The 27,077-nt window shown below is 47.4% G+C and overlaps 1 protein-coding gene across 1 annotated transcript; it reads right to left on the bottom strand.

Moving 5' to 3' along the window:
* Window positions 1–22: 22 nt before the first annotated feature.
* Window positions 23–19,095, bottom strand: TRIM27 (tripartite motif containing 27). The gene is made up of 8 exons (XM_055322739.1): window positions 18,358–19,095; window positions 17,110–17,205; window positions 14,608–14,838; window positions 6,978–7,000; window positions 5,097–5,212; window positions 4,947–4,979; window positions 3,435–3,461; window positions 23–1,633 (listed from the first exon to the last, which is right to left on the bottom strand). The coding sequence occupies exons 1-8, from the start codon at window positions 18,775–18,777 to the stop codon at window positions 1,038–1,040; spliced, it is 1,542 nt and encodes a 513-aa protein (XP_055178714.1). The 5' UTR covers window positions 18,778–19,095; the 3' UTR covers window positions 23–1,037.
* Window positions 19,096–27,077: the final 7,982 nt, after the last annotated feature.

The raw sequence follows: 27,077 nt of genomic DNA, 5'->3' as shown, positions 1-27,077 counted from the left end.
GACCCAGAAAACAACAACAATGTAAACAACATCCACACTCACTTTATTTTCAAACAGAGGGTCATGTACCGGAAGGGAAGCAGGACTAAGCCATTGTGGGGGCTTGCTTGAAGTGATCTGCCTTTGCCTTCTGGCCCCAGAACACCCCATGACCCAATGGCTATGGGGATGCCCCTTGATGGTACACGTATTAGAAAGGTCAATTCCCCCACTCCCCAAAGAAGTGGAGAAAAGAAGGCAAAAAAGTCAATGAGTCCCTGGAATAGTGCCTCAGAATCACTGCAGGGACAAACTGTCAGGTCCACATAATGTGAGTGGGAGGGGATCTAGGAACAATGGACGGTGTTGGCAGGAAACTATCCTGGATGACGTGCACCTGACACCAGGATACACCTTTCATTAGAATGAAGGGAGCAACAGAGCCCTCAGAAAAGATACAGAGGCAAAGAGTACATTGATTAGAACATTATCTCATAACAGAGGTAAGGCCATTTCCCACCATTATTGTAAAATAACTGTAACTAATCAAAACACATATAGGCCTCTTTAATGGAGTTAATAAAACTACAGTGAATGGGAATTGGGATAGAAGGAGCCATGCTGACAGGGCCAGGTAGTTCCACTCTAGGTTCTTAGAAAGGAGCCCTGGTCCAGAGAACAGCACACATCCACGATCACTATGTGGGGCTGGACCAGAGGAAGCCAGGCTGAGCCACGGTGAAGGGTCCTGAATGGCTCTCCAGGGATTATCCATACTCTGTATCCCCTCCAGTAATGGGTAAAACCAAAAGTGTTGGAAACACTGAAGGTGGACATCTGGTTTGTAATTCTGGGCCATCTTGATCTCCTTACATCTGACCATCTGCATGGGGAGGGAAAGGACAGTACAGAGTGTGGACACCCTGTCTCCCACTGCAGGGGCACAGAAAGTGGGAAGGACATCCAGCTGTGATAAGCAGGAAAAGGCAAGGCAACAAGACACCTTATGCCTGGGGTAGGATCACGGCCAACAGCCCTCTAGGCCTGAGTTCACCTCCTCAAGGGGAGGTCTCCATGGAATGAGCGTGATTACCAACATGGCCAGAAAACCCATCGATCCCACTCATGGGGCAGATGATGAGAGGGGCTGCGCTCTTCCCTCCCGAGTAACTCAGGCTGAAGTAAGGCCGGACAGGCCCACAGAAGGTGGCATGAGAGAAAGTAAATGTGTGACACCTCTCTGTCACGTTGTAGAAGGAGACCTCGCCAGCATCATAGTCCAAGAAAACCCCCACCCGCTGGAGAGGGGTGCGCAGGGGTAGGGCAGTCATTGGGGAGGTAAGAGCCCAGTACTCCTTCCCATACCACAAGGACACTGCCCAGAATCCATTCTGGGGGGCCGAGGTTACTCCACCTTTTCTGCATACGGAGTCTTCACAGACACCTATGGTCCACTTGGCTTTATCTCCCACTTCTACCTCCCAGTAATGTCGCCCAGCGATGAAACATGGAGAGCCCAAGACACAGGGAAACAGATTGAACCGCTCAGGGTTGTCAGGCAGGTCTTGCTGGAGGTAACTGTACCGCACCTGCCGCAGGTTGTCAGAAAGGATCAAGCTAGGGTAGGCTGTGTCCGGGTCTAGAGTCACGTCCACTGCGGAGACACACAGGGGAAAAGGGAGGACAGTCAGCCAGGGGCCAGGAAAGCACACTAGAGGACACCCAGCTCTTCTCTGCCTCCTGTAAAAGGAGAACATGAATGCCCCACAATAGACCGCATTCATCTTGTGAAATTCATCCTGGAGTTGACTTGACATTCCAAAAAGTATTGTTTGGATTAGCTGACTACCTTTCTAAACCAGGACATATTGAAAGTACTGAGATTTTACCTCCATTCCCTTCAACATCTTAAGTCACATTATCCATTATAAGCTGAATTCTCAACTTAAATTTTGGGCCTTTGGTATGTGAATAAGCGACTACAAACCTGTATCACTCTTTTAATGGTGCCTGGGGGGGTGGGGTGCAGTTGGTGGAGTGTCCAACTCTAAGTTTTCGGGTCAGGTTGTGATCTTAGGGTCATGATATCAGCCTCATGTCAGGCTCTGGGCTCAGTTTGGAGTCTGCTTGGGTTTCTCTCTCCCTCTCCTTCTGCCCCTCCCCCCACATGCACACACCCTAAGATAAATAATCTTATAAAAAAGAAAAGCAGGGGATCCCTGGGTGGCGCAGCAGTTTGGCGCCTGCCTTTGGCCCAGGGCGCGATCCTGGAGACCCGGGATCGAATCCCACGTCGGGCTCCCTGCATGGAGCCTGCCTCTCCCTCTGCCTATGTCTCTGCCTCTCTCTCTCTGTGTGTGTGTGTGACAAGAAAAGAAAGAAAGAAAGAAAAGAAAGAAAGAAAGAAAGAAAGAAAGAAAGAAGAGCAGTCTTTTATATCCTCCATTCCATGAGATCTTTACTCAGCACATGCAAACCCCATTCATCTCTTTCTAATGTCCAATACAACACCCACATCTTTCTCAAAAAGCTGCTGTCAACCAACCAAGTCATCACATGCTCCCTCCCTTAAACCTAAAACTCTATCATCTGAGTCATGTACTTGGGTGATCAGTATGACAGCATTTTGCAGTCATGTGGTACTTTCCTGCTTTAAAACATTCTCTCTCTAAACCGCAGCTCAGACAGGCTAAATGGCCTCCATGAAAGGTTCATGAAAGCAACTGATAACCAGGAGCCCCAGATCGTAGATTTGTGGTTCAACAACCTGTGTACAGCAGCGCCCTGTGCCTTTGGGTGTGCCGCGTACTTCCCATCACACACTGTGTCTTATGCTTTGTTCCCCCCACAGAGCCCTGTATGATGCTAGACGGTATAGGTCATATGCAAGGTATTCAGCTCATACTTACTAGAACAAAATATGGGTCACAGTGGTGGACACCATTGGAAGACCTGCTGTACGCCTCCCTTCATGGGGAGGATTCCATGGAACTGTGTTAAGTACATACCTAAGATGTGAAGACCTCTGGGACCACAGATCTACTCAGGCTCCTGACCCCTCAGTGACACTGATGGTCAAGGGGTAGGACAGCTCAGCTCCTGCCCCAGCTCAGGGAGGGGCTGCCCCGAGGCTCTGACCTACCCCCTCCCCCAAGCACAGGAAGGATGCCCTATAGCAATGCTCCTCTTTTGGGGGCTGTAATTCCTACTCAAGCACCTCAGCTGGATTTTCTATTTCAGAGGTCCCTGGCTTTGGCTTTGAGGCATTTTAGGAGGCAAAGATATTGCCAACACATGGAAACAATCAACAGTATTTTTGTGGTTGCTGTTTATCACTTTTACATACATAATCCAAAGTACCCCAATTTAGGCAATTTCCCAAATCATTCATAATGGTAGTTAGGTTTTCAGGACCTTTATTCCTGTTTCCATATGGTTTTATCTCCATCACCTACCTGAGTATAACTGAGCCTCTCTCAATTCTGAAAAAACAAGAGAGTAGTAGTTAACAGATGGCAAGTGAGTATTTCCGAGATACCTGAGCAGAGACTCTCATTAAGAGTCTCCACAAAGCTACAGTTTCATCAGCCCTGCATTCCTGTTGTCAGCTTGTCAGCTGTGTACTGATTTCTTGACACAACATCGTTCAACCGAGAGCTCTACAGGGAGAGGGACAGGGAATTTTGGTAGCAAATGGGATCAAACTGAACCAAGGTCAGGGAATCCACCCTCCAGTGAAATGCTGTTCCAAGCCACCTCATTTTGGGTTGCTGTTTTTCTCATGCACAACTCTTGGCCTTCAGAAGCCACCTGTGTTCTAAGGGCTGGGTGGCTCCGTGGGCGATACCCACTACCACGCCAGGGCAAATGCCAGCACTGACACAAGAAGTACTGAGCAGTGGACAAAGCATGTTCACAACAAATAAGCCCTCATGAGGCTTTCAGGTGGGGGGAGAGTAGGAAAAATTAATGAGGCCAGATTCAAATTCAAGGGAATTCACGCTTGAACTGACCACTTCCGGTATTACCCACTGTATTTAGGGCAGTTTCTCCCTATTTTGTTTGCCTGTGGAAGGCATTGGAGTGTCCCCTACGTATGTTGCTAGAGGCCAAAAAAGTATGTATCTGGAAAGATAAAATGCAAAGAAGGTCTTAGTCTATACAACATACAGGAAACAGCAGAGATTATGGGGATTCGTCATTTGTAACAAAGAAGAGGGGGTTTACCTACATGTGAAGGTTTCAGATTCCACTGGACTGTCTAGGAATTTTAGCACTTAGGATATAACCAACTCCTAACTGAATGAGGCTCATGAACAGAAAATTTTACATTTAGAAGGGGCTTCCCTTTACTACCCAAACTACTTTACTTAAATAAACCTTGGATTTATGTTTGTATATGTCAGGCTCCATTCTCAAGGCTTTCGGAACTTAATCCAACAACCTCTCGAGGTAAGAACAATTCTTTTCCTCATTTTTGCAGATGAGGAAATCAGTGTGGAATCCTTCCTAAGAGCCAGCAGTGGCCCAGGGTGGCCTGATTCCTGAATTCCTGCTATTACTCCCCCGAGGGCTGTTTGACCCCCACCCTGGTCAGCACCAATGCCCATGAGCAGGAGGGACTCAGCAAGTTATAACCTTAAACATCGGCTCTGATGAAACACAACTAGGATAGTTTCTGTTCATTCTTTTCCCAATTAGAAAAGAATTAAGCAAATTCTGGATTAATTTTTGGGTTGCTGTTTTTCACCCCCATCAATATAGACTGAGAACTGAGTACACTGACTTCAAATTAAAAAAAAAAAAAAAAAAAAAACTATCAATTGAGATGACTAAAGCAAAAGGAAGAAGCAGATCAGAGGCTAGCCAGTGGTGTCACTCCTTCTCATTTTCCCGCACCTTTAAAGTAGATGATCACTTGCCCAGGAAACTTCAACATCAAAAGCCCAGGAAATATAGAAATTTACCTTGGATTTTCTCCATATCTGACTGCATTTTTTCTAAGTGGAGAAGAGAAGACATTCAGTTTGCATCTCATATCCAGCTGGACAGGCAAGCAAGACAGATATTCAGAGCATGAATGCATTTCCCCTAAGGGATCCCTATCTTCCTGTTACCTGTGAACTGCTTCAGACTTTCCGTCAAGAACAGACATTTTTGTGCAAAAATGTGGATTTTCTCCTGCAGATCTGGAGGTGTGATCCAGGGCTCAGGGATCCTGATTCTTTCAGCTCTAAAAAAAAAAAAAAAAAGAGTAAATCCCTCCCTCCCCTAACCCTATGACTTCAGAAGCCCAGACAAAGCCTGGGTTAAAATGACCAACAGTGTTTGTTTATTTATTTATTTTTATTTATGATAGTCACACACACAGAGAGAGAGGCAGAGACACAGGCAGAGGGAGAAGCAGGCTCCATGCACCGGGAGCCCGATGTGGAATTCGATCCCGGGTCTCCAGGATCGCGCCCTGGGCCAAAGGCTGGCGCCAAACCGCTGCGCCACCCAGGGATCCCGACCAACAGTGTTTAAAGCAGCCCCTACAGCCTTTTCCCTCTTCTCTGCCTAGACTGTGATCCTCTGGACAAAAGCAGGAGAAACAGCTTCCTCATCTCCATTCCCCCAACAGGACCTAGCTCATGGATCTAGGCTTGTCCTCAAAAAGGTTTACTGAATTAAACCGAATAGAAGGCTGACCGTGCCAGAAACCAGAAGATTCCATGACAAAGTCCTTGAGCTTCATGGTGGGCAACAATCCAGAGGTAAGACCCCTTTTCAGGCAGATTGGCACCCACCCTGTTTAGGGGGTCCATGATCCATGACTGCCAGCTGCCTCCCCAATATCCCATCTCCCAAGTTACACCGTGCTCACGGCTGCCCCGTCTAGATGCAACCCTGTGACTAAGCTCTGGTCAGTAAGAGGGAAGGAGTGTCTCGTGGGAATCTGCGAAGCCTACTTCAGGGGGAGCGTGCTGTGACGTACTTATCACCCTCATGCTGGCTGGCGTTCCAGCAACCATCCTGGACCGGGACTTCAAGGACAACTCAGGGCAGAAGAGCGGAAAGAAGGAAACTCCCTGCTCCGCCCCTGGCTACCTACCTGCACCTTCCTCACAGGCGGCAATTTCTGAAATTATGTTTCAGCTTTAAGCCAACGAAATTTTTGGTTTCCTATCTCATACAGCCAGACCCCAACATTAATGTCATAAAATGCTGGGCTCTGAAGGGTCTATCTCCCCATGTCAGGCCAGAACTGGACCGGCATCAGTGACTGTAAGGGCAGGGATCACTGGGGCCATCTGGCTGGGACTGGACACGCTCCAATTCATCTCCCTCAAACCCTCGATTTTACCCCAGAATCTCTCCATGTGGCACTCCCAGCCAACCTACTCTATGAGGCCCTGGCCCAGCTCATTCCTCTGGAGGGCTTGTACTGTGCAGTGTTTTAAGCAATCTGAAAGTTCAGCTCCTTCTAAGTCAGCCTCTGGCCCTGTAGATGCTGCTGCACCAAACCCCAGCCCATGGGCCCCTGTTTGTCCTGCAAACACAGGTGAGCTTTGGCATCTGGCCCGCTCCTCCCCGTCCCCATCAGATCACACAGTCAAGAAGGAATGAGAACAGGAGCCTGTATCAGGTAAGTTAGCACTAATTCTGCAACTCTGAGCCACCCACACTCCTCTTAGGCCATATTTTCCCCATCATACACTTGGGGAGAGGACTCTCAAACCCTTGCACTTTGGCCAGCAATGTGTGAGCCTTCGCTCTCCACAGATGTGTCCTCACAAATCACAGGTACTCATTCACCCGCAGTTTGTCAGTAATTCCTGAGTTTACTGAGCAGAACTGTGGTCCATCCAGCTCTTTGCACACCAGTGACTTGGTCCAGAGACGGGCAGGCTGTGTTTCACTCTCGTCAGATGTCCTTCTCTGGCTCCTTTCAGGATTTGAGTCTAAGGGAAACATCCTCCTGTGTGACTGAGCACTGGAGAGAGAGAACACCGTACCTGCTCAATGTGTCCCCGATGTCCTACAAGAGAAAGGAAAAGATAACCATGAGACCTCGTAGCTTCAGTTTTCCTTCAGATGTTGGCTGGAAACCCAGGAACCAGCTGGCCCTCCTATGAGAAGCCAGGGAGACAAGGACCACAACTCAGCCCAGGACCTAAAGTCAGGGTAAGCAAAGTGAGATGCACAGTTTGCACTCCCAGCATCTCCTCTGTCCTGCTTCTGCCCCACTGGCCCAGGATCTCATGATTTCAAATTTCCAAACTCCAGTATCCCACCCTCAGACCACAACTGCCTACTTGTCCAGCTTGCTTTAACTTTTTATTGTGAAATAATTTCAAATACACCGAAAAGCTGCTAGTACAGAGCTCCTGGATACCCCTTCCCAGACTTTCCAGATTTTTTTTTAAAGATTTTATTCATTTATTCATGAGAGAGAGAGAGAGAGAGAGAGAGAGAGAGAGAGAGAGGCAGAGACACAGGCAGAGGGAGAAGCAGGCTCCATGCAAGGAGCTTGATGTGGGACCTGATCCCGGGACCCCAGGACCACACCCTGAGCTGAAGGCAGGCACCAAATCGCCGAGCCACCCAAGGATCCCCAATTTTCCAGATTTTATAACCACATTTATATGCAGAACCATTTGAGAGATCACTATTTACATTCTATGCTGTATCTTTGCCCTGTTAATACTTCTGTGTGTTTTTCCTAAGGATAAGTACATTTTCTCACATAACCACAGTAGTTATCCAATCCAGAATAAGGAACATGGATCTAATGATCAATGATCTAAGAAAACCTTTATCTAACCCAGTCCATACTCTAGTTTAACCAATCACCTTATTTTTTTTAAAGATTATATTTATTTATTCATGATAGACGTAGAGAGAGAAAGAGGCAGAGACACAGGCAGAGGGAGAAGCAGGCTCCATGCCAGAAGCCTGACGTGGGACTCAATCCCGGGACTCCAGGACTGCGCCCTGGGCCAAAGGCAGGCGCTAAACCGCTGAGCCACCCAGGGATCCCTTAACCAATCACCTTAATAAAGTGATCTTCAGCTACTCTCTTCCCTGCTCAGTAATCCATGACCATTCACCACAGTCAGCTATCACCATGCGTATCTGGAATGGCTCCTTAGGGCTGATTTGTCTTTTGTGACACTGACACTGGTTTAATATAGGTTGTTTATTCTACAGGATATCATCCTTCCTTTGGAGTTTGTCAGATATTCCCCTCATGATTAAATCCAGGCTGTATCATCTTTAACTGGTAACTGGTGTATGGTATATTCTTCTTTTTTTTTTTTAAGATTTCACTTATTTATTTGAGAGACAGAACGCACAAGCAGGGGGGAGGGGCAGAGGGAGAAGCAGATGCCCCAATGAGCATGGAGCCTGATGCAGGGCTTAATCCCAGGACCCTGATATCAAGACTTGAGCTGAAACAAGAGTCCAATACTTAAACAACTGAGTCGCCCAGGCGCCCAGTGGTATATCCTTCTAAAGGTACATGATACTCACTTGCCCATAACTGGGGCAATTCTGATCATTGTACAGCCACTACCTTTCCTCTTTTTTTTTTTTTTAAAGATTTATTTATTTATTCATGATAGACAGACAGAGAGAGAGAGAGAGAGAGAGAGGCAGAGACACAGGAGGAGGGAGAAGCAGGCTCCATGCACCGGGAGCCCGACGTGGGATTCGATCCAGGGTCTCCAGGATCGCGCCCTGGGCCAAAGGCAGGCGCCAAACCGCTGCGCCCCCCAGGGATCCCTACCTTTCCTCTTATAACTAATAAGTAATCCAAAACTGATACTTTGAAACTATGTCAATGGGGCATTCTTTATAAACTTCCTCCCTTAGACTTAGCATCCACTGATTATTACTGTCTGAATTAAATTTTACTACGATGGTTACTAAAGGGTCATTGGTTAGCTTCAAAATTCCTTCTATATCACTTAGTCGACATCCTACAGAAAGAGTAATTTTGGGACACCTGGGTGGCTCAGCGGTTGAGCAGCTGCCTTTGGCTCAGGGCGTGATCCAGTCTGAGGATCCAGTCCTGCATTGGGCTCCCTGTAAGGAGCCTGCCTCTCTCTGTCTCTCTCATGAAAAAAATAAAATTTTTTTTTTTTAAAAAAGGTAATTTCTGCCTGTTTATTAGTAGTATTGACTCATATATTCTTACTTTATTTAACAGGTTATAATCTATCACTGTTCTTATTTACTTTGATGCACAAAAAGTCTGAAACTTGGCCACAGAGTATCTGTCACTTTTTATCCTCCCTTCCCATCCCATTTTCCCCATTCCCATCTAGTTTATTCTTCTACTGTTTCCTCTGCAAAAATAAGCAAATACAAGATGTTCCAATTATCTTTTTTCCTACACAAAAAGTAGCACACTCTAGATCCTGAACTATGATTTTTCACTTAACAATCCACTCCTGGAAACCACTATTACTTCATGAGTGTCTTCCTTACTCTCTTGACAGCTGCACAGCATCCCACTGTATGTACACACAGTCGATTCCACCACTGATTCCACCACTATTCTCGGTTTGATAGGTGGGTTTTTCCAATATTTCGCAATTACAATGTTACATTGAGTAACTTTGTGCATATGCATTTTTGTACATATTTTCATGTGTCGATATATCTTCAAAGTAAATTCCTGAAAGGATTCTTGGTCAAATTCTAACTGCATGGGGGCACCGGGGTAGCTCAGTGGTTGAGTGTCTGCCTTCTGCTCATGTCATGATCCCGGGGTCCTGGGATAGAGTCGCACTGGGCTCCCCACAGGGAGCCTGCTTCTTCCTCTGCTTTTGTCTCTGCTTCTCTCTGTGTCTCTCATAAATAGTCTTAAAAAAATTCTAACTGCATGTATGCTGCCAAAACAATTTGTCTTCCTACCAGCATATGAGATTCTCTCTCCCACATCTTTGCTAACAGTGTACTGAATTAAGAAAATTTTGCTAAAAAAATAATAAAAAAAAAAATTCTATTCTAATGGGGGAAAAGGGTAATAGAGCATGGTTTTTATTTGGATCTTATTAAAAGTACAGTAGAACACTTTTTCGCAAGTTCCTAGTCCAATTTTACAGTTCTTTTGCAAATTGCCTGTTCATATCTTGTGCTCATTTTTCTATAGAACTTGTCTTTTCCCTCCCTCTCAATTTTTTAAACGTTCTTTATATATTATTTCTATTATCTCCATTTGTGATATTTGCTACAATTTTCTTTCAATTTGGCACTGGTCTTTTGAAGATTTATTTATTATTTGAGAGAAAAAGAGCACACAGAAGCAGAAGGAGAGGGAGAATCTCAAGCAGAGTCTCCACTGAGCATGGAGGCTGTGAGATCAAGACCTAAGCCGAAATCAAGAGTCAGATGCACAGCCACCCAGGTGCCCCTTCACACTGGTCTTTTTTTTTTTTTCCCCACACTGGTCTTTTGAATGGTGACAGTGTGTATGTGTGTTTTTCTGCTGAGCTGTAACCAGCTGGTTTAGTTACACAGGCACTGTGTATATTTTAATGTCTAATAGGGCCAGTTCCCACCCACAGCTCTTCTTTCTCAGTTTCCCAGCTATTATTTTTCTATCTGAACCTTACTATCAATCTGTTTAGCTCTAGAAAAAGTGTTCTGTTTTTGTTGGGATTGCACTAAGTTTATACATTAATTTATAAAGAACTGACAATGTGATGTCAACATGTCTTGGCCAAGAACAAAAAATGTCTTATTACTTTACCTTTTTTTTTTTTGCAATTGGAAATGGAGTATCCTTTTCTAAACTGTCTTGGGATACCTGGGTGGCTTAGCAACTGAGCGTCTGTCTTTGGCTCAGGGTGTGATCCTGGGGTCCTGGGATCAAGTCCTGCATCAGGCTCCCTGGGAGGAGCCTGCTTCTCCCTCTGCCTGTGTCTCTGCCCCACCCTCTGTCTCTCTCATGAATAAGTAAATAAATAAATAATCTTTTTTTTTTTTTAAAAAAAAGATTCTATTTTTAAGTAAACTCTACACCCAACATGGAGCTCAAACTAACCCCAAGATCAAGAGTCACATGCTCCACCAGCTAAGTCAGCAAGGTGCCCTGTCTTTTCCAATTCCTATGTTTGCAATTGTTTTATCTAATTATATTAGTTAAAACCTCCAGTACAATGTTAAATAGAGGTAGACAATAGTGGGCATCTTGTCCTGTTCCCCATCTCAGCAGGAAAGCCTCCAATATTTAATTACGTAGGATTTAGCTTGCTTTTACAATGACATCCATCATAACCACTCTCTGGAAATGATCAAGACCCTCTCTCTCCCTCTCATTCCATGTCCATGACCCCTCTTTCTTTAACAGACCCCATCTGTTCAAAAATGTCCTCACAAATATCTTAAAAAAAAAAAAATTAAAGGGATCCCTGGGTGGCGCAGCGGTTTGGCGCCTGCCTTTGGCCCACGGCCCGATCCTGGAGACCCAGGATCGAATCCCACGTCGGGCTCCCGGTGCATGGAGCCTGTTTCTCCCTCTGCCTGTGTCTCTGCCTCTCTCTCTCCTGTGTGACTATCATAAATAAATAAAAATTAAAAAAAAAAATTAAACCTCTAATGCTCACTTTGGCAGCACATAAACTCAAACTGGAACACATCCCCTGCACAGATGATGCAACAAATTGGTGAAGCCTATCATGGTGTTAATATTCACAGAACACTATTCACAATTGCCAAAAGGTTTGGAAACAAAGCAAATGTCCGTCAATTCATGAATGCAACACAAATGAAACAACACGTGATGTTTATCCATATTATAGAATATTATCCAGCCATACAAAGAAATGAAGTACCAATCCATGCTAGAACACCGAGGAACCTTGAAAAAAGTATGGCAAGTGAAGGAAGTCAGATACAAAAGGCCACATGCTGTAGGACTGTACTTGTAGGCAAACGCGGGGAGACAACAGCAGAAAGGAAGAATGACTATGTATTTAATGGATACAAGGTTTCCTTTTGAGGTGATAACAGTATTCAAGACCTGTACAGTTGTGATGATCAAACAACACTGTGAGTTTACTAAATGCTACTGAGTCAAACACTTAGAAATGATGAACTTATGTGAATTTTATAATAACAAACCAAAACCCTCAGTGCTATCTCCTAAAGCCGTAATCCTGAATGCACCCACTACCTGCTTTCCCTATGACTTCAACAGAGCAGTGATGGTCTCAGAAGGCAGGATGGAAGACAACATCACAGCAAGGCTGACTGGGGCGACGTTCACCGACCAAGTGTTCCTCCTGTAGCTCACAAATCACCTGGTCTTCCCATACTCTAAAAGAGTATTTTCAAAACTTCCCCTTATTCTTTAAAGTGAGTGACTTTCCTGATTCCTGCTCTGCAGCCACAGATGACCCTGCTCTCCCACGTCAAGACAATAAAAGCTACCACGTTTTTGCTACCAAACCTCAACCTGCCTGCATCCCCGCCTCCCCCCCACCCTCCTCTCTTCCCAAAGATCTTCCAAAACTACATCCTATACATGTGCTTAGTCCCCTTTCCCTTCCATCTTTTCTAACACAGACATTAGTGATAAGTTCATTAATTTTACAGCTTCAATGACTTTCCTCACCCAGATCCTTACAACAGACTCTCCTCCCACATGATCTTTGACAATATGTTTAGTTTGTTTCTTTAAGCATCCCTTCCCACAAAGTCCCACAATCCCCACCTCTCCTTATGGTCTTACCCCTTAATCCAGACACCCACTCCTACAGTGGTCACACACCCTGCCAGTCACCACTGTCCCTAGGATGGTTCCTTAGGGAAGTTTTAAGTGTTTACTGTGGCACTTCTCTCTGAGGGCATTAGCAATGCCCATGGCTTTAAATCAAATGCGTGTCAGCCCTTAACTGCATGAGACTCTGCTGTCCACTCCTCCTTCCTGGTCACTTTCTGCTTCTCTGATCAAGTGTTCACTTTGCAAACTCCTCCTTTCCTCCCTGGCAATTAAATACTGGTGGTCATTAAGGCTCAAGGCTAGGCCTTCTTATTAGTCTAAAGCAGGACTCAATAAACTTTTTCTGAAAAGCCAAACAGTACATATTTTGGGTTTTTGAGCCATGCAGTGTGGCAGTGGGAAAGTAACAATGCACACAGTATGTACAGGAATGCAAGTGGCTAAGTGCCAATAAAATGCAGACAATAAAGTTTGAGTTTCATAGAATTTCACATACCATGAAATAAAATCTTCAGATTTTCTCCAAACGTTTAAAACTGTAAAAACCAGGGGGGCCTTTGGGTGGCTAAGTTGGTGAAGTGTCTGACTCTTGATTTTGGCTCAGGTCATGATCTCAGGGTCATGAGACTAAGTCCCACAATGGTTTCTGCACTGAGTATAAAGCCTACTTAAGGTTCTCTCTTCCCAGGACACCTGGGTGGCTCAGCAGTTGAGCCTCAGCCTTCGGCTCAAGGTGTGATCCCAGTCTGGCAATCGAGTCCCGCATCGGGCTCCCTGCGATGCACCTGCTTCTCTCTCTCTCACTCTCATGAGTGAATGAATAAATGAATAAATAACATCTTTTTTTTTTTTTAATTTATGATAGTCACAGAGAGAGAGAGAGAGAGAGAGAGAGAGAGAGAGAGAGAGGCAGAGAGACAGGCAGAGGGAGAAGCAGGCTCCATGCACCGGGAGCCCGATGTGGGATTCGATCCCGGGTCTCCAGGATCGCGGGCCAAAGGCAGGCGCCAAACCGCTGCGCCACCCAGGGATCCCAATAAATAACATCTTTAAAAAAAATTCTCTCTTCCCCTCTTCCTCCACTCCTCCTATTAAAAAACAAACAAACAAAAAAAACCCCTCCCAAACTGTAAAAACCACTTAGCCTGAAGGACATACAAAAACAGGTAGTGGAGCAGTTCGCTGACCTGTGTGTGCCCTATGCCATCATCCCTTTTAATGGCATTTATGAACACCCATTATACCCACTGTTCTCTTTAGTACCTGACTCTGACATTAGAATATACATTTCAGGACAGCTTTTCACCACTTAATCCCAGTGCCCAGAATACTGCTGGACCCAGAACAGACAATTCATATGCACTCAATGAACAACAGCACATTTCCTGTGGCCTTGCCAGGTTAGGTCAATGCAGCTTTGTAACTACACCCAGCTTAAATCACAGGGACCGCTTGGGCCAACCACTCCTGCTCCAGTGCTCAGTTTTGTGGCTGTGCTAATGTACACATATATGTTAAAATTACAGAACACTTCACTGAGTATCTTTACTCAAATCTTTAAATGGCATGTAGGCTGAACCTCCCATTACACCAGGAGTAGATCAGGTCACTGAGGCCCAGAGAGGTCAAGAGTGTGATCCGACCACTTGTGGGTGCAGGACAGGCCTAGGCATTAGGTCTTCCTCTTGCCCTTCCCGTGAGACAATGCAACTGACCGATCCAAGTTGTGTCAACTGTAACTTCTGTTATGCATGTTTTCTCTCTGACAAACCCAGAGAGCTGAGCTAGGGCTTGTTACTCCTAGAGTTGACCGGGGGGGGGGGGGGGGGGGGGCGCTCCATACTGCCTAGCAAAGAGGGAAGGGAGACTTTTTGGCAGGAGCCATGTTGGTGGGACACTCCATGCCTTACCTGCAGGAGCTCCCTGGTGGGCTGCTGCTGCTTCTCTTCTAGCTGGGCAATCAGGCTACTCAAGTGGGAGATGTTGCAGGAGAACTGGGTGATGGCACCGTTGATGCTGTTGTAGATGGCCAAGTCTAGCTCCTCAAGGCGGGCCAGGAGGCGATACTCATGTTCCTTCAAGGAGTGATAGAGCTGCTCAAACTCCCAGACAATCTTCTCCCTCTCCATCTGGGTCAGGCTCTGCGTAGATGACAGGGGAGGGTACTGAAGGACAGAAGGCTCCCTTCTAGAGCCCTTCATGTCTGTCCCTGACTACCTACCCTGAGACCTCATCATCTTGTCCCGGCATGCTAAAACAAGCATCCTGTTCATTCACTCCTGGTCTCAGGCTTTACCGACTAGACACAATGGCTAAGAAGTGAGTTACCCCAGAAATAAGGAATATAGTCACATGAGAGCCTGGTTCACATGACACATGTGAACTACATAGGTAGTGAGGACAGGATGGCCTGCAGTGGGAGAAGCTGGTACAGCCTTCACAGAGGCAATGTAACACAGTGTGGTTGGAGAAACAGAGGTTCACCATGTGGTCAAAGGGTAGACACGCTTTCCTGGCAGAAGAAACAACGGGAGAGATGGTAAACGATGGTGTCTGGCAAAGCACCTAAGTTTTGAGAGAGAAGCCAGAAGAGGTAAGAGAGAACACACCTTGCCTGGCAGGCCAGGGTGGGGCAAGACTTTCCTGCAACTGGGAGCCGTGAAAGGGAAGTGACTGGGTCAGATACATGCCATGTGGGGTGGACTGGGACACTCAATCCTCACATCATGACTGCAACCACGTCACCAAGGCCCTTCCCATGCGGCCCTCACCCCCTTTCTGGCCATCAGGGCTGTTCATCACCTACCCCTCATTGGCTATGGGTGTGGTGCCCTTCTGGAACAGATGTTTGCCAAAACTCGTCTACCCTTCCTTCTCTATCTACCTCCCACTGCCAAAACTCTGAGGCTCTCTGCTAAACAAAGTGTCAGCAAGCTCCCTTTGTTTACTCCTGGGGAATTAAGTTTTCCCGGGGCCCAGCCACACCCATCATTCACATATTATATCATGCTGCCTTCAGCTGTCACGACAGAGTTGAGTAGTTGTGACATAGACTAAGCGGCCCACGGAGTCAAAAATCCTGACTATGTGGCCCTTTACAGATGTTTGTTGACACCTGTCCTGAGCTCCACTCTTCCTGAGAACCTTTCCCATGACCCACTCTTCTCACCACCTTCCTAAACACTCTCTGTGCAACACACTGAGGAGTGAACACAAACCTGTTTCGCATCCTTTTGGTAAGGTCTCACTTCTCCTTACCTAAAGTCTTTCAAAGGCATAAATGACACAGTGCAACCTCAGAAACAGAAAAGTAAAGCTGAAAAAGACCCAGCACTCCTGGCACCCTGGTGGGGGGACTCTGCCTGGCAGGGAACTATCCCTTGCATTGCAGGACATTTCAGCAGCTCTGCCCTCCCCTCCCCAGTCACTCAATTCCTCAAGTGACAACTAGAGAAACACCGCCACACCACGGAAGGGAAGGAGACAGCAGTACTAGCCTTGCTGAAAACCCATTTCACAGAGGAGACAGGCCCAGAGAAGGCGTATCACTCCATCTACCCAGCTGTCTCAGAGCCAAGAAGTATGTCCAAATGTCCGGATTCTCCTCTGACAATCTTCCCACAGAGGACGACACACTGGTTGTGTGCATGATAATCTGAGTCCACTCAGGCACATCGGGAGATTCTCCATCCATCTGCCCTCTTCTCAAGCTAGGGGAGGTGAGGTCTCAGCAGATTGTGTGGGCAGAACAGACAGTGGCATCTGAAGGCACCATGAGAATAAGTTCCCTGCCCCAAAGTTGTTTACTTCACCCTGGTCAGGACTGATAGAATTTCACAAGATGATGCTAGACACCACTAAGAGTTTGCTTTTCAGATGGAAGCACCTCTTGGGAATTTCTAATAATGTATTTACTGTTAAAAAAAATTGCTTAGGCACCTATATGGTAGATATAAGGTTATAGATATAAAAGTCTCTTTTTTTTTTTTTTCGGTTGTCAAAACAAAAACAAAAACTTCAAACATTCCATTACAAATGAGCACGTCAGTCACTAGCTAGAGCCACTGGATCAGCCACCATCACCATCTGTCTGCAGAATGGCACCAAGGAAAGCTAGCTGTGCCTAGGAATTTCACCCAGGATCAACTCTGATCTATACAAGTCAAGCAGGTTAAACTTTTGGTAGGTCAGATCCACAGGGGTGCCAACCTCAGCTCTTCCATCTCTCCCCCCAAAATGTGGGAATCCCTTGGCTCTCCAGGAGAGTTCCCAAATGCCACCTAGGGCTGTGTCACCCACACCTAGGTTCTGAGTGACCTGACTGGATACAGTTATGTTAAGTGACTTCAGACTTACAGAGGACAGAGTCACCAACAAACATGATAGTACCTGTGAATTCCCAGGACTCTTACCAGAAGTTCGGCTCGTGCCTGCTCCCCCTGTGCCCGCCGCCTCTTCTTTAAATCCTTGACTCTTTTCAGGTGGTCCAGCTGGTTCTGGATTTGCTCCTGAGAAAAGCAGAAACAGCTGCACAGTTCAGGATGAGGGACCTCGGCATCGGCATGGCCCACGTGCTTACCACGCACACAACCCACACTCCTGAGGCCAAGTCCCTGGTGAGCACCTGCCCCTGGACTACACTGCCATTCCCAGGGACAGGGTATTACAGTACCCCTGCTCAGCTGTGTTTAACTTAAACCACTGGGTCACCTGCCCGTCCCTGGAAAGATACTGCATGGCTTGGTGGAAAGGTGAGTAGAAAAGGAAGCTCAGAGTTAAGGCGTGGCTGGCTCTCCAAGGAAGTATACCAAGAAAATGATTTAAGTTCTCTCATTTTCTTGATGTGTGATCTGCACAAATACCACCTTCCCAAGCTACTGGAGTGTGAGTGAACTCCACTACACTGCCAGTATGAGTGAAATAATATATCTGGAAGTACCATAAGTGTGAAGTGACTAATTATGCACAGATGTACTCACGTTTAAACAGACCTAACTCTGCACCTTTCCTTCTGCAGCCTGCAAGCACACAGAACCGCACTGCACACTAGCTCCTCCAATGTAGTTACAACTGTTGGAATCAATACTTTGTTTCTATGTCATTGTGCCAGGCTGTTGATTCTGTGTTCACAAGGGGCTACCCACTCATTTCTTTTGTCTGAGCTTCCTGGTAGGTGTGCTATCTAGAGTCAGAGCGGCTGATTTGGGCAGTACGTGAGCTTCCAGAAGTGCTAGGAAATGCCTGCAGGCTGCGCGATGGGCACCTGCCAGTGGTGCACACAGCCCTGGGTACCTGCTGCTGGTGCGCCCGGGTTGAGCTCATCCGAGATCCGACAGGAGCGTGAGCGTGTCCGTGTGTGCGCGCTTTTGGGCATATCCTTCTTCCATTCAGGCAGGGAGGGAGGGTGTCGCCGTGGGCCCGGGGGCGGGTAAACACAGGGGCCCCCGGGAAGGGCGGTGGGGGCGGGGAGGCTCCGGCTCCCTCAGCAGCTACAGGTTCTCCCAAACCCGCGTGCCGAGGCTCCGCGTAGAGAAAGGAAATGACGGCTGCAAAGCACACGTCCGGCTCAGCCATTTTCTAGGTGGAGAGGAGGCAGCCTCCCGGCCCTCGGCTCCTTTGTCCGCTCGCGCCCCGCCCGCTCACCCGGGCGCGGCCCTTACCTTGAAGCCCTCCACCGCCTCCTCCAACGGCAGCACGCTGTGGCCGCGGTGCTCACGGGAGCGGTCGCACACCACGCAGATGGGCATCTGGTCCTCCTCGCAGTACAGCTTAAGCGGCTCGCGGTGTTTCTCGCACACGCCCATCTCGCCCCCGGGCCCCGACGGCCGCTCGGTGCGCAGCTGCTTCACCAGCTGGGTCACGTTGGCCAGGTGCCGGTTGGGCCGCATGTGGCGCTGCGGGAAGGTCTCCCGGCACTGCGGGCACGACACGTTGGTCTCCGCCGCGCCCCAGCAACGGGCGAGGCACGCGCAACAGATGTTGTGGCCGCAGTCGAGCATCATGGGCTCCGCGAAGTACTGCAGGCACACGGGGCAGGTGGTCTCCTGCTGCAGGCACTCGGCCACGCTCCCGGAGGCCATGACGCGGGCCCGCGGGGGCGCACGGGCATGGGCCCCGGCGCCGGCTTTACGCGGATCCCGGCTCAACCGCGCGCCCTCCCGCTCGCGGCTTCCGGGCGGCGCGGGCAGGCGGCACCTCCCGCGCCGGGTCCCCAACGCGCACGGCCCCCGCGCGGCCCTCCCTCCCCCCGTCCCTCCGTGCGGCGCGGCCCCGCCCAGCGGCCCTGGGGTCCTGCGGCCCCGCGGAGCCCCCGGATGCGCGAGTGGGCCGCCGAGGGCCGCCGCCGGCCAGACTCGCGCAGGACAACGTGGCGGCGTCCGAGCGGATCCCGGCGCGAGCGGAAGGGGCGGCCCGGGGGCGGGGCTTGGCCGGGCCTCCCGCGGTACGGGCTGCGGCCACCCGGGTGCGCGCCGAGGCTCGGGGAGCGCATGGGGAGGCCCACGCGCGGGCCGCGGGCCTGGAGGCGCGGCGGGGCCCGGGAGACCCGTGCGTGAGGCCCGTGCGTCCCCGCGCCGAGCGGTCGCGGCCTGGCCTGCACCCCCGGGCCTTTGTGGGTGCCCAGCTCTGCGCGCAGGCCTCACCGCGGCCCGGAAAGCGCGCTCGATGCGGCGGAGGAGACGTCCGCCCGGGAGGCCGGAGGCCGGAGGGTGGGACGCTCCAGTAAACAGCCCCACTGGCTGGCGCTCGCGATTGTGTTTCCAAAGAGAAAGCCTTCATATCTGGCGGCAGCATCTCTGTAAGACGGAAGGAGGCCGATGAGCCCAGGCGGCCCCTTCCCGCTGCGCTGGAACCACGTGCTTTCCCACCCGAGCTTCGGCTTCCCCTTCGGAGAAACAGGGTGGTCTTTGCACCCTCAACGAGGAGGGAGGCTTCATCCCGTCTTGCAAGGTTTTGACCATAGGTGTTCATCCGTTAGCACAGAGCACGCCCAGTGCGTGGGGCTTTGAACGGGACCTAGCGCGCGTGCTCCTTCCTGAAGGGCCGGAGAGCACTATCCGCCGCCCCAGGCCCTCGCAGTAGCCAGCACACTGACCAGTCGTCCCTACCTTGCCACTTCCTGATCTCCTTTGCTGGTTCCTCAGAATCATCCTCATCCTCGTGATTTCACTGAGTGCAGACAGCCTTGCCTTGCTTTATTTTTCAACGTCCCTCTGTTTTCTTTAATTTCCACGATGACACCTTGGCCGAAATCATTTCAACATTGTCAGCTTGCAGATGTTTTTTTAGATGAGTTAGTAGCCGGGTGACAAGCATTTCCACGAATTTCCCAATGGCAAGTCTTTCCCTCTAACGTCCTTAGAGAACACCTCCAAAGGTGAGCATCATCCTTAGAAAACTCTGAAATGCTCCTTTCATTCTCTCCCTTCTCACTCACAAATCTTCAAAGCTTCCTTTTCTGCCTCCACGACATTGTCCAAACCCTTGAGCTTGGGGCTCTGGTGAGCACTTAGGGCCTTGAGGCTTTGGCTGTGCCCACCGCAGCCCTCTGCAAGCCCACTCATCAACCCTACCCCATCCTTAAAGCATAATCTGAATGAACTGACTACGCTGCCCGCCCCCCCTCCTTCCACTCAGTCTCCCGTGTTCACGCAGAACCTCCAGTTCTGAGGATTTGGTTATTTTCTAGGGGAGATTTTGCCTTGCATAGAACCCTTACCTCAGGGGATCCCTGGGTGGCTCAGCGGTTTAGCGCCCACCTTCCCCCCAGGGAGTGATCCTGGAGTCGGGATCGAGTCCCACCCACGTCGTGCCTCCTGCATGGAGCTCGCTTCTCCCTCTGCCTGTGTTTCTGCCCCCTCTCTGTCTCTCATAAATAAATAAATTAAATCTTAAAAAAAAAAAAAAGAAACTTTACCTCTCAAAGTTTTCGATCAGGGCCTATATTTAAAGTGGGCAGTGACTTTGTCTTTCACATAGTCCACCATACTTTATAAATAAGGAAACATAAGAGATGCTCAAGTATCTCAACAAGAGACTCTTCTGCAGGCTCTCTATGCTCTCAGTTTTGACCCACTCTAGTTACATTGAAAACCACCATTATTATATATTTGTAAAGGGAATGGCATGCAAACATAAATGGCTATTAGAGGCAAGAGGGGAACTTAAATGAGGGGCTCAGACCAGGATGCAGCTCAGACCAGGGACCGGTAGGGAAAGATGGGACAGTGACTAATTAGAGGACATATGTCCTTCCGAGGCAGCTACCTCTCATCTCTCACTAAAGATTGCCGTTGAGAATCTGGGCCCAGCATATTGCCAAGTTTTCAGTTCAAGAGAAGGCAGAAATCTGGAGGATTTTTTGTTTTTAGTTTTTTAAAGATATGTCAAAGAAAGCGTGCTCACATGCTGGGGAAGGGCAGAGGGAGAGGGACAGAGTCCTCTCTCCTTCCACTCAGCTGAGTGAGATGCAATGAGCACAGAGCAAATGCAATGAGGAAGGGGCGTTGGGGGCTGGATCCCAGGACCCAGAGATCACAACCTGAGGCAGAGCAAGACATTTAACCAGCAGAGCTGCCCAGGTGCCCCAGAGATCTGGAGTTTTGTATGAAACTTACCGCATTTTAAGTGTTGAAAACTAAAAATTGTGAAATCATCTCTGTGGATGACATGACTTCCTGGCCTCCAGTTTGGGACTTCTGGGACACCTATTTATTTTAATAAGTGCTTTCAATCTTAATACAACAAAGAAAGGACTGCTGTTGAACTAATTTATAGATAATTTCTACACCTGTCAAGTTTTTTTTTTTTTTTTAAGATTTTATTTACTCATTCATTCATTCATTCATGAGACCCACAGAGAGAGAGGCAGAGACATAGGCAGAGGGAGAACCAGGGGTCATGCAGGGAGCCCAACATGGGACTCCATCCTGGGACTCCATCGTGGGACTCAAGGATCATGCCCTGGGCCAAAGGCAGATGTTCAACCACTGAGCCACCCAGGCACCCCTGCTTCTGTCAAGTTTTATTCCAGGTAGTAATATGCTCCACTAAAGGATACTTCCCAGGCCACTTTGCTGCCAGTACTGAGATAGGCTCATGATGGCAATGCTCAGTATGAAACCTCATCTAGCTGCTTATGGATATGCTGCTGGGTGGAATGTGGAGACCCCAGGCCCTGAGGCCTTGACCCAGCCTGGCCCAAAGATGTCACTGAAGGTCCTTGGTCTCATCACAAGAAAGAATTCAAGGACAGACACACAGCACAGTGGATGAGCGGCACAAGTGGGAACATTTATTAAAGTGAAAGTACCACCTTGAGATGTAAGAGCAAGAAAGCAAGAAACAGAGAGGGCCAGAGGGTATAGAGAGGGAGAGGGAGTGTGCAAGCCAGAGAGCTCAGTGCCTGGGGAGTTCACCTTCTACCTTTCACAGAGTTGTTAACTAGTGCAAGGATTTCTTGGAAGCAAGGTTTCCACAACTTTTCTTCCTAACCTGCTCAGGGGTTCCTGTCAAGGGCTGCCATCTGGGGCCCATCTGGTATGATCTGGCTCCTCCTGGAGTGCTTCCAGAACAGGCCTGGACCTTGCCCCACGGCTGGCCACGGCCTCTTCCTTGCTGGCCTCCAGGCATCCCATTGGAGCCTCACTAACTGCCAGTTCTAACACTAGGATTAACCTTTGTCCTTCCTTCTTCTTCTAGCCGGAATGTGCACAGGATGGTAGGAGCTTGAGCAGCTGTCCTGAACCATGAAGCAATCTTGAACACTGGAAACCAATTAGGATGGTGTAGTGAGAGGTAAGGAAGCTTGGGTCATTATACACTGCAGTCTGCTTGCATCAAACTTCATATATGTGAGAGAAACTAAAGCCAGTCTTGTTTAAGCCACTTATTTGGATTGTCTGCATATGCAATAAAAGCTAAACCTAACTAAGAAATACAATTATTTTTTGAAAAAATTTTTCCCACATTTTTAAAATTTAAATTGAATCAATTAACATATAGTGCATTATTAGTTTCAGAGGTTGAGTTCAGTGATTCATCAGTCTTTTATAATACCCAGTACTCATCACATCATATGCCCTCCTTCATGCCCATCACCTAATGACTCCATCCCCACCCATCTCCTCTCCTTCAACTCTGTTTCCTATGATTAAGAGTTTCTTATGGTTTGTCTCCCTCACTGATTTCATCTTGTTTTCTTTTTCCCTCTCTTCCCCTATGCTTCTCTATTTTGTTTCTTAAATCCCATATGTAAGTGAAGTCGTATGGTATTTGTCTTTCTCTGATTGACTTATTTCTCTTAGCATAATATCCTTTAGCTCCCTCCACATCATTGCAAATGGCAAGATTCCTTTTTTTTTTTATTGTCTGTATATCCCACATCTTTATGCATTTATCTGTTGATGGACATCTAGGCACTTTCCACAATTTGGCTATTGTACACATTGCTGCTATGTACATTGGGGTGCAGCTGCCTCTTTGGATTTGTACCTTTGTGGTAAATACCTAGTAATGAAATTGCTGGGTCATAGGGTAGATGTATTTTCAACTTTTTGAGGAACTTCCCTCCACCTTGTTTTCCAGAGTGTCTGTACCAGCTTACATTCACACCAACAGTGCATGAGGGTTCCCCTTTCTTTGCATCCTCGCCAACATCTGGTGGATGCTCACCCAGATGCCCCTAAAGTAATTTATTTTAAAATTAATTCCTACCTACTCCCTTTACTCAATCTAGCTACCCTAAGGGTACCAGTAATTTCTACTAGTATTAGCTAAATCCAGAGGATGCTCTTCAGTCTTTATCGTAATGGTTTTTAGGCACTTGACACTGTTGAGCCCTCCCTCCTTGGATCATTCATCCTCAGGGCACTAAGGTGAGTAGGACTTGGTGAGGCCTAAGGTATAATTGCTTCCTGTAGCTCCTCTTCTCTGCCTCTACCATGTGATGTGGGACAGAATAGAAGCTGAGGATTAGACCCAAATCTGAATAGGAATTTAGCCCAAGACAAAAGAGAAATTTCAGGTTGGTGTTTGCACATTCAGTAAATGATCCTAGAACATTTGGCCAGCTATTTGGGGGAAAAATTCCATTTTCTTAATTTCTTTTTTTTTTTTAAGATTTTTAAAAAATCTATTTATTTGACACAGAGAGAGAAGTGCTTAAGTAGGGGCAGCAGCAGGCAGAGGAGAGGGAGAAGCAGGCTCCTTGCTGAGGAGTCTGATGCGGCTAGATCCCAGGACCCTGAGATCATGACCTGAGCTGAAGGCAGATGCTTAACCGACTGAGCCACCCAGGTGCATGCGCCCCTCCTTAAAATATTTTATTTATTTATTTATTTGAGAGACAGAAAGACAGTAGAGGAGGAACAAAGGAAGAAGGACAGGCCAACTTCAGGCTGAGTACAGAGCCCCATTTGGGGCTCCATCCCAGGATCCTGGGATCATGACCTGAGCTGAAGTCAAGACTTGGGACAGTTAGCTGACTGAGCCACCCAGGAGCCCCCATCTTACTTCTTATACCAAAATATATTTCAGATCGATGAAAAGTTTATTTTTATTTTATTTTGTTTTTTAAGATTTCATTTATTTATTCATGAGAAACACAGAGAGAGGTTGAGACATAGGCAGAGGGGAGAAGCAGGCTCCCTGTGGGGAGCCCGATGTAGGACTTGATCCTAGGACCCTAGGACCACACCCTGAACCTAAGGCAGATACTAAACCACTGAGCCCCCTAGGCGTCCCAGGTTTTAAGATTTTATTTATTTATTTGAGAGAGAGAGAGAGAGAGCATGAACAGGGAGGAGGGGCAGAAGGAAAGGGAGACGGAGACTCCCCACTGAGCAGGGAGCCTGACATGGGGTTCGAAACCAGGAATCTGGGATCATGATAAAGCAAACGCTTATCCAACTGAGCCACCCAGGTGCTGTGGAGGCTGAGAAAAATTAAGGCCATTCCACCTCAAGTTAGCATTAGCACAAGTACAGCCATCTTAGGCCCCTGTGAATAAGAGCTGAACTTTACAGGAAAAACTGCAGAATGTCCTCGGCAGGGAATCCCATATCAGAAAGACAACAGAGCTCAGAATTGCCCTCGGCAGAGAATCCCATATCAGATCTTAAGAAACTCCCCCACCCTTTCCCCCATATTGGAAAAAAAAATTCCTCCACCCCTCCTGAAAATCCCCTAGACCAGCCCATAAAAAACCCAGCTGTAACCCACTTCGGGGTCCAAGCCCCTGCTCTGCTGTGTGGAGTATACTTGGACCCAAGCTCGAGCTTGTAAGTAAACCCTTGTGTCCTTGCATCTGTGTCGGCTCCTTGGTGGTTTCTCGGATTTGCAATCTTGGGCAAAACAGGTGCCCCTCAGTGAAAAGGCTTATATTTTTTAAAATTTCTTTTATAGAAAAGCCCTTTTTAAAAAAACTGGTTGATTTTTTTTAAAGTTATCTAGAGGAAGGTCTTTCTAAACATAACCACAAACTCAGAAACCACACGTGGATATATTTGATTGCATAAAATTAAAAAGCAAATGACTTCTATACAGAAAAGTACCTTTAAACAGTGGAACAATAAAGGAAAATTAGGAAAAGTATTTTTTGTAAATACACACAATGGATAAATTTCCTTGAGAAACAAAATACTTTCAGAAATATAACTAAAATGCAGAGGAAGTAAGACATAGGAAAAAGGACAGTTGGTTCATAAACATGTGAAAAGAAGTTCAACTCACTTGTTGTTCATGGAATAAAATAATGTGATGCTTTTAATTTATGAGATTAGTGAAGATTACAAAGCTCTTGGCAATACTCAGTATTGGTGAGAATGTGAGGAAAGTCAGCCCTTGGTGTGCTGGGGAATGAATATAAGTTGGGAGAACATTGCTGAAAATAATTTGGTGATAGCTAACAAGTAATTTTAATGCACAAACGTTTGAATCATCCACTCCACTTCTCTCTCATCTAAACAAAGTTGATTGATTATTTAAGGATTGCAATTAGGGCATTGTTTGGGTTTGTAAAATACTGGAACTAACAGAAGCATGCTTCCAGGGGACAGGTTGTTGAAAATACTGTGTGGGCATGCCATGGAATAGTATGTCAGTACCAAAAGGAATGAGTTAAATCTATACATACTAATATGGAAAGATGTCTGAGAGCTTTTCATTGATTCATTATTCAGCAAGTGTTTGTTGACTGCCCAGTATATGCTAGCCTCTCTTCTGAACTCCAGGATATGGCAGGGAACAAAACAAAGGTCTGGGCACGTGGAGTTGCTTTCTAGAGGGAAAGATGGACGATAAGCAAACCAAGAAATAGATTCATAGTATGAGAGATGCCATGAAAAATGAATCCCATTGTGGAAGGTGGAAAGTGATTGGGTGTTACTGTATATGGGCCTCCAGGGGAGGTTTCTCTGATGAGGTCGCCAAATGGCTGCTGGGGTTTTGACTCTCAAATGTATATGTCATTGGACATTTTCCCAGAGAAATGGAAACTTACATTCACACAAAAATCTGCATTCAAATAGGAAGTGTCCCATTATGGGGAGAACAATAGCAAAAGAAATGTAGAAAAATTAAACCTCTTTAGTACCCACAGCCCATTGATAAATCCTTGAAAGAGGCAGAGAGACCTTCCTCTGGAAGCTCGGCTGCTCAATGTTAATACTCTGCTGAGGGCAGCAGGCAACCTTAGCCTGATATTAGCCTGACATCCAGGATCCTGTGAGTCTTTAACATATAAAAATCCCTTTAGAGGGACGCCTTGGTGGCTCAGCGGTTGGGCGTCTGCTTTTGGCTAGGAGCGAGATCCTGGGTGCAGGGATTGAGTCCCATGTCGGGCTCCCTGTGAGGAGCCTGCTTCTCCCTCTGTCTGTGTCTCTGCCTCTTCCTCTGTGTCTATCATGAATAAGTAACATCTTTTAAAAAAATTCCTTTAGAACCTTCCTGTATCTCCACTCCCAGGACACATGTTGGTGATCATCCCCCAAGCCTATGGCCCTCTGATATTCATCTGGAGGGTCTCAGGACTCAGGTTTTATTTATTTTTTTAAATATTTTTTTAAAAGATTTTATTTATTTATTCATGAGAGACACACACACACAGAGAGAGATGCAGAGACACAGGCAGAGGGAGAAGCAGGCTCCATGCAAGGAGCCCAACGTGGGACTCAATCCTGGGACTCCAGGATCATGCCCTGGGCTGAAGGCGGCACTAAACCGCTGATCCACCCAGGGATCCCCAGGACTCAGGTTTTATTAGAGGTAATGAATGAACTTATCTTAATGGCAGCTAGCCCCCTCAGGTCCTGGAAACCTTGTTCCAAAATACCTGGGAGGCTTACACAATCCCTATTCCCATCCCAATTTGAAAGTTTACAAT

The sequence above is a fragment of the Nyctereutes procyonoides genome, unplaced genomic scaffold, assembly GCF_905146905.1.
Source record: "Nyctereutes procyonoides isolate TBG_1078 unplaced genomic scaffold, NYPRO_anot_genome, whole genome shotgun sequence".
In the NCBI taxonomy this organism is placed as follows: domain Eukaryota; kingdom Metazoa; phylum Chordata; class Mammalia; order Carnivora; family Canidae; genus Nyctereutes; species Nyctereutes procyonoides.
This window is presented reverse-complemented; position numbering and strand designations above follow the sequence as displayed.

Excerpts from the sequence above, each read along its gene's own strand:
- TRIM27 (XM_055322739.1), bottom strand. The coding sequence starts at position 18,777 with ATGGCCTCCGGGAGCGTGGCCGAGTGCCTGCAGCAGGAGACCACCTGC. Across the intron at positions 14,839-17,109 it reads AGGCACGAGCCGAACTTCTG|AGCCTGACCCAGATGGAGAG; the intron begins GTAAGAGTCCTG and ends TCATCTACGCAG. Across the intron at positions 1,634-3,434 it reads AGAGGCTCAGTTATACTCAG|TGGACGTGACTCTAGACCCG; the intron begins GTAGGTGATGGA and ends GTGTCTCCGCAG.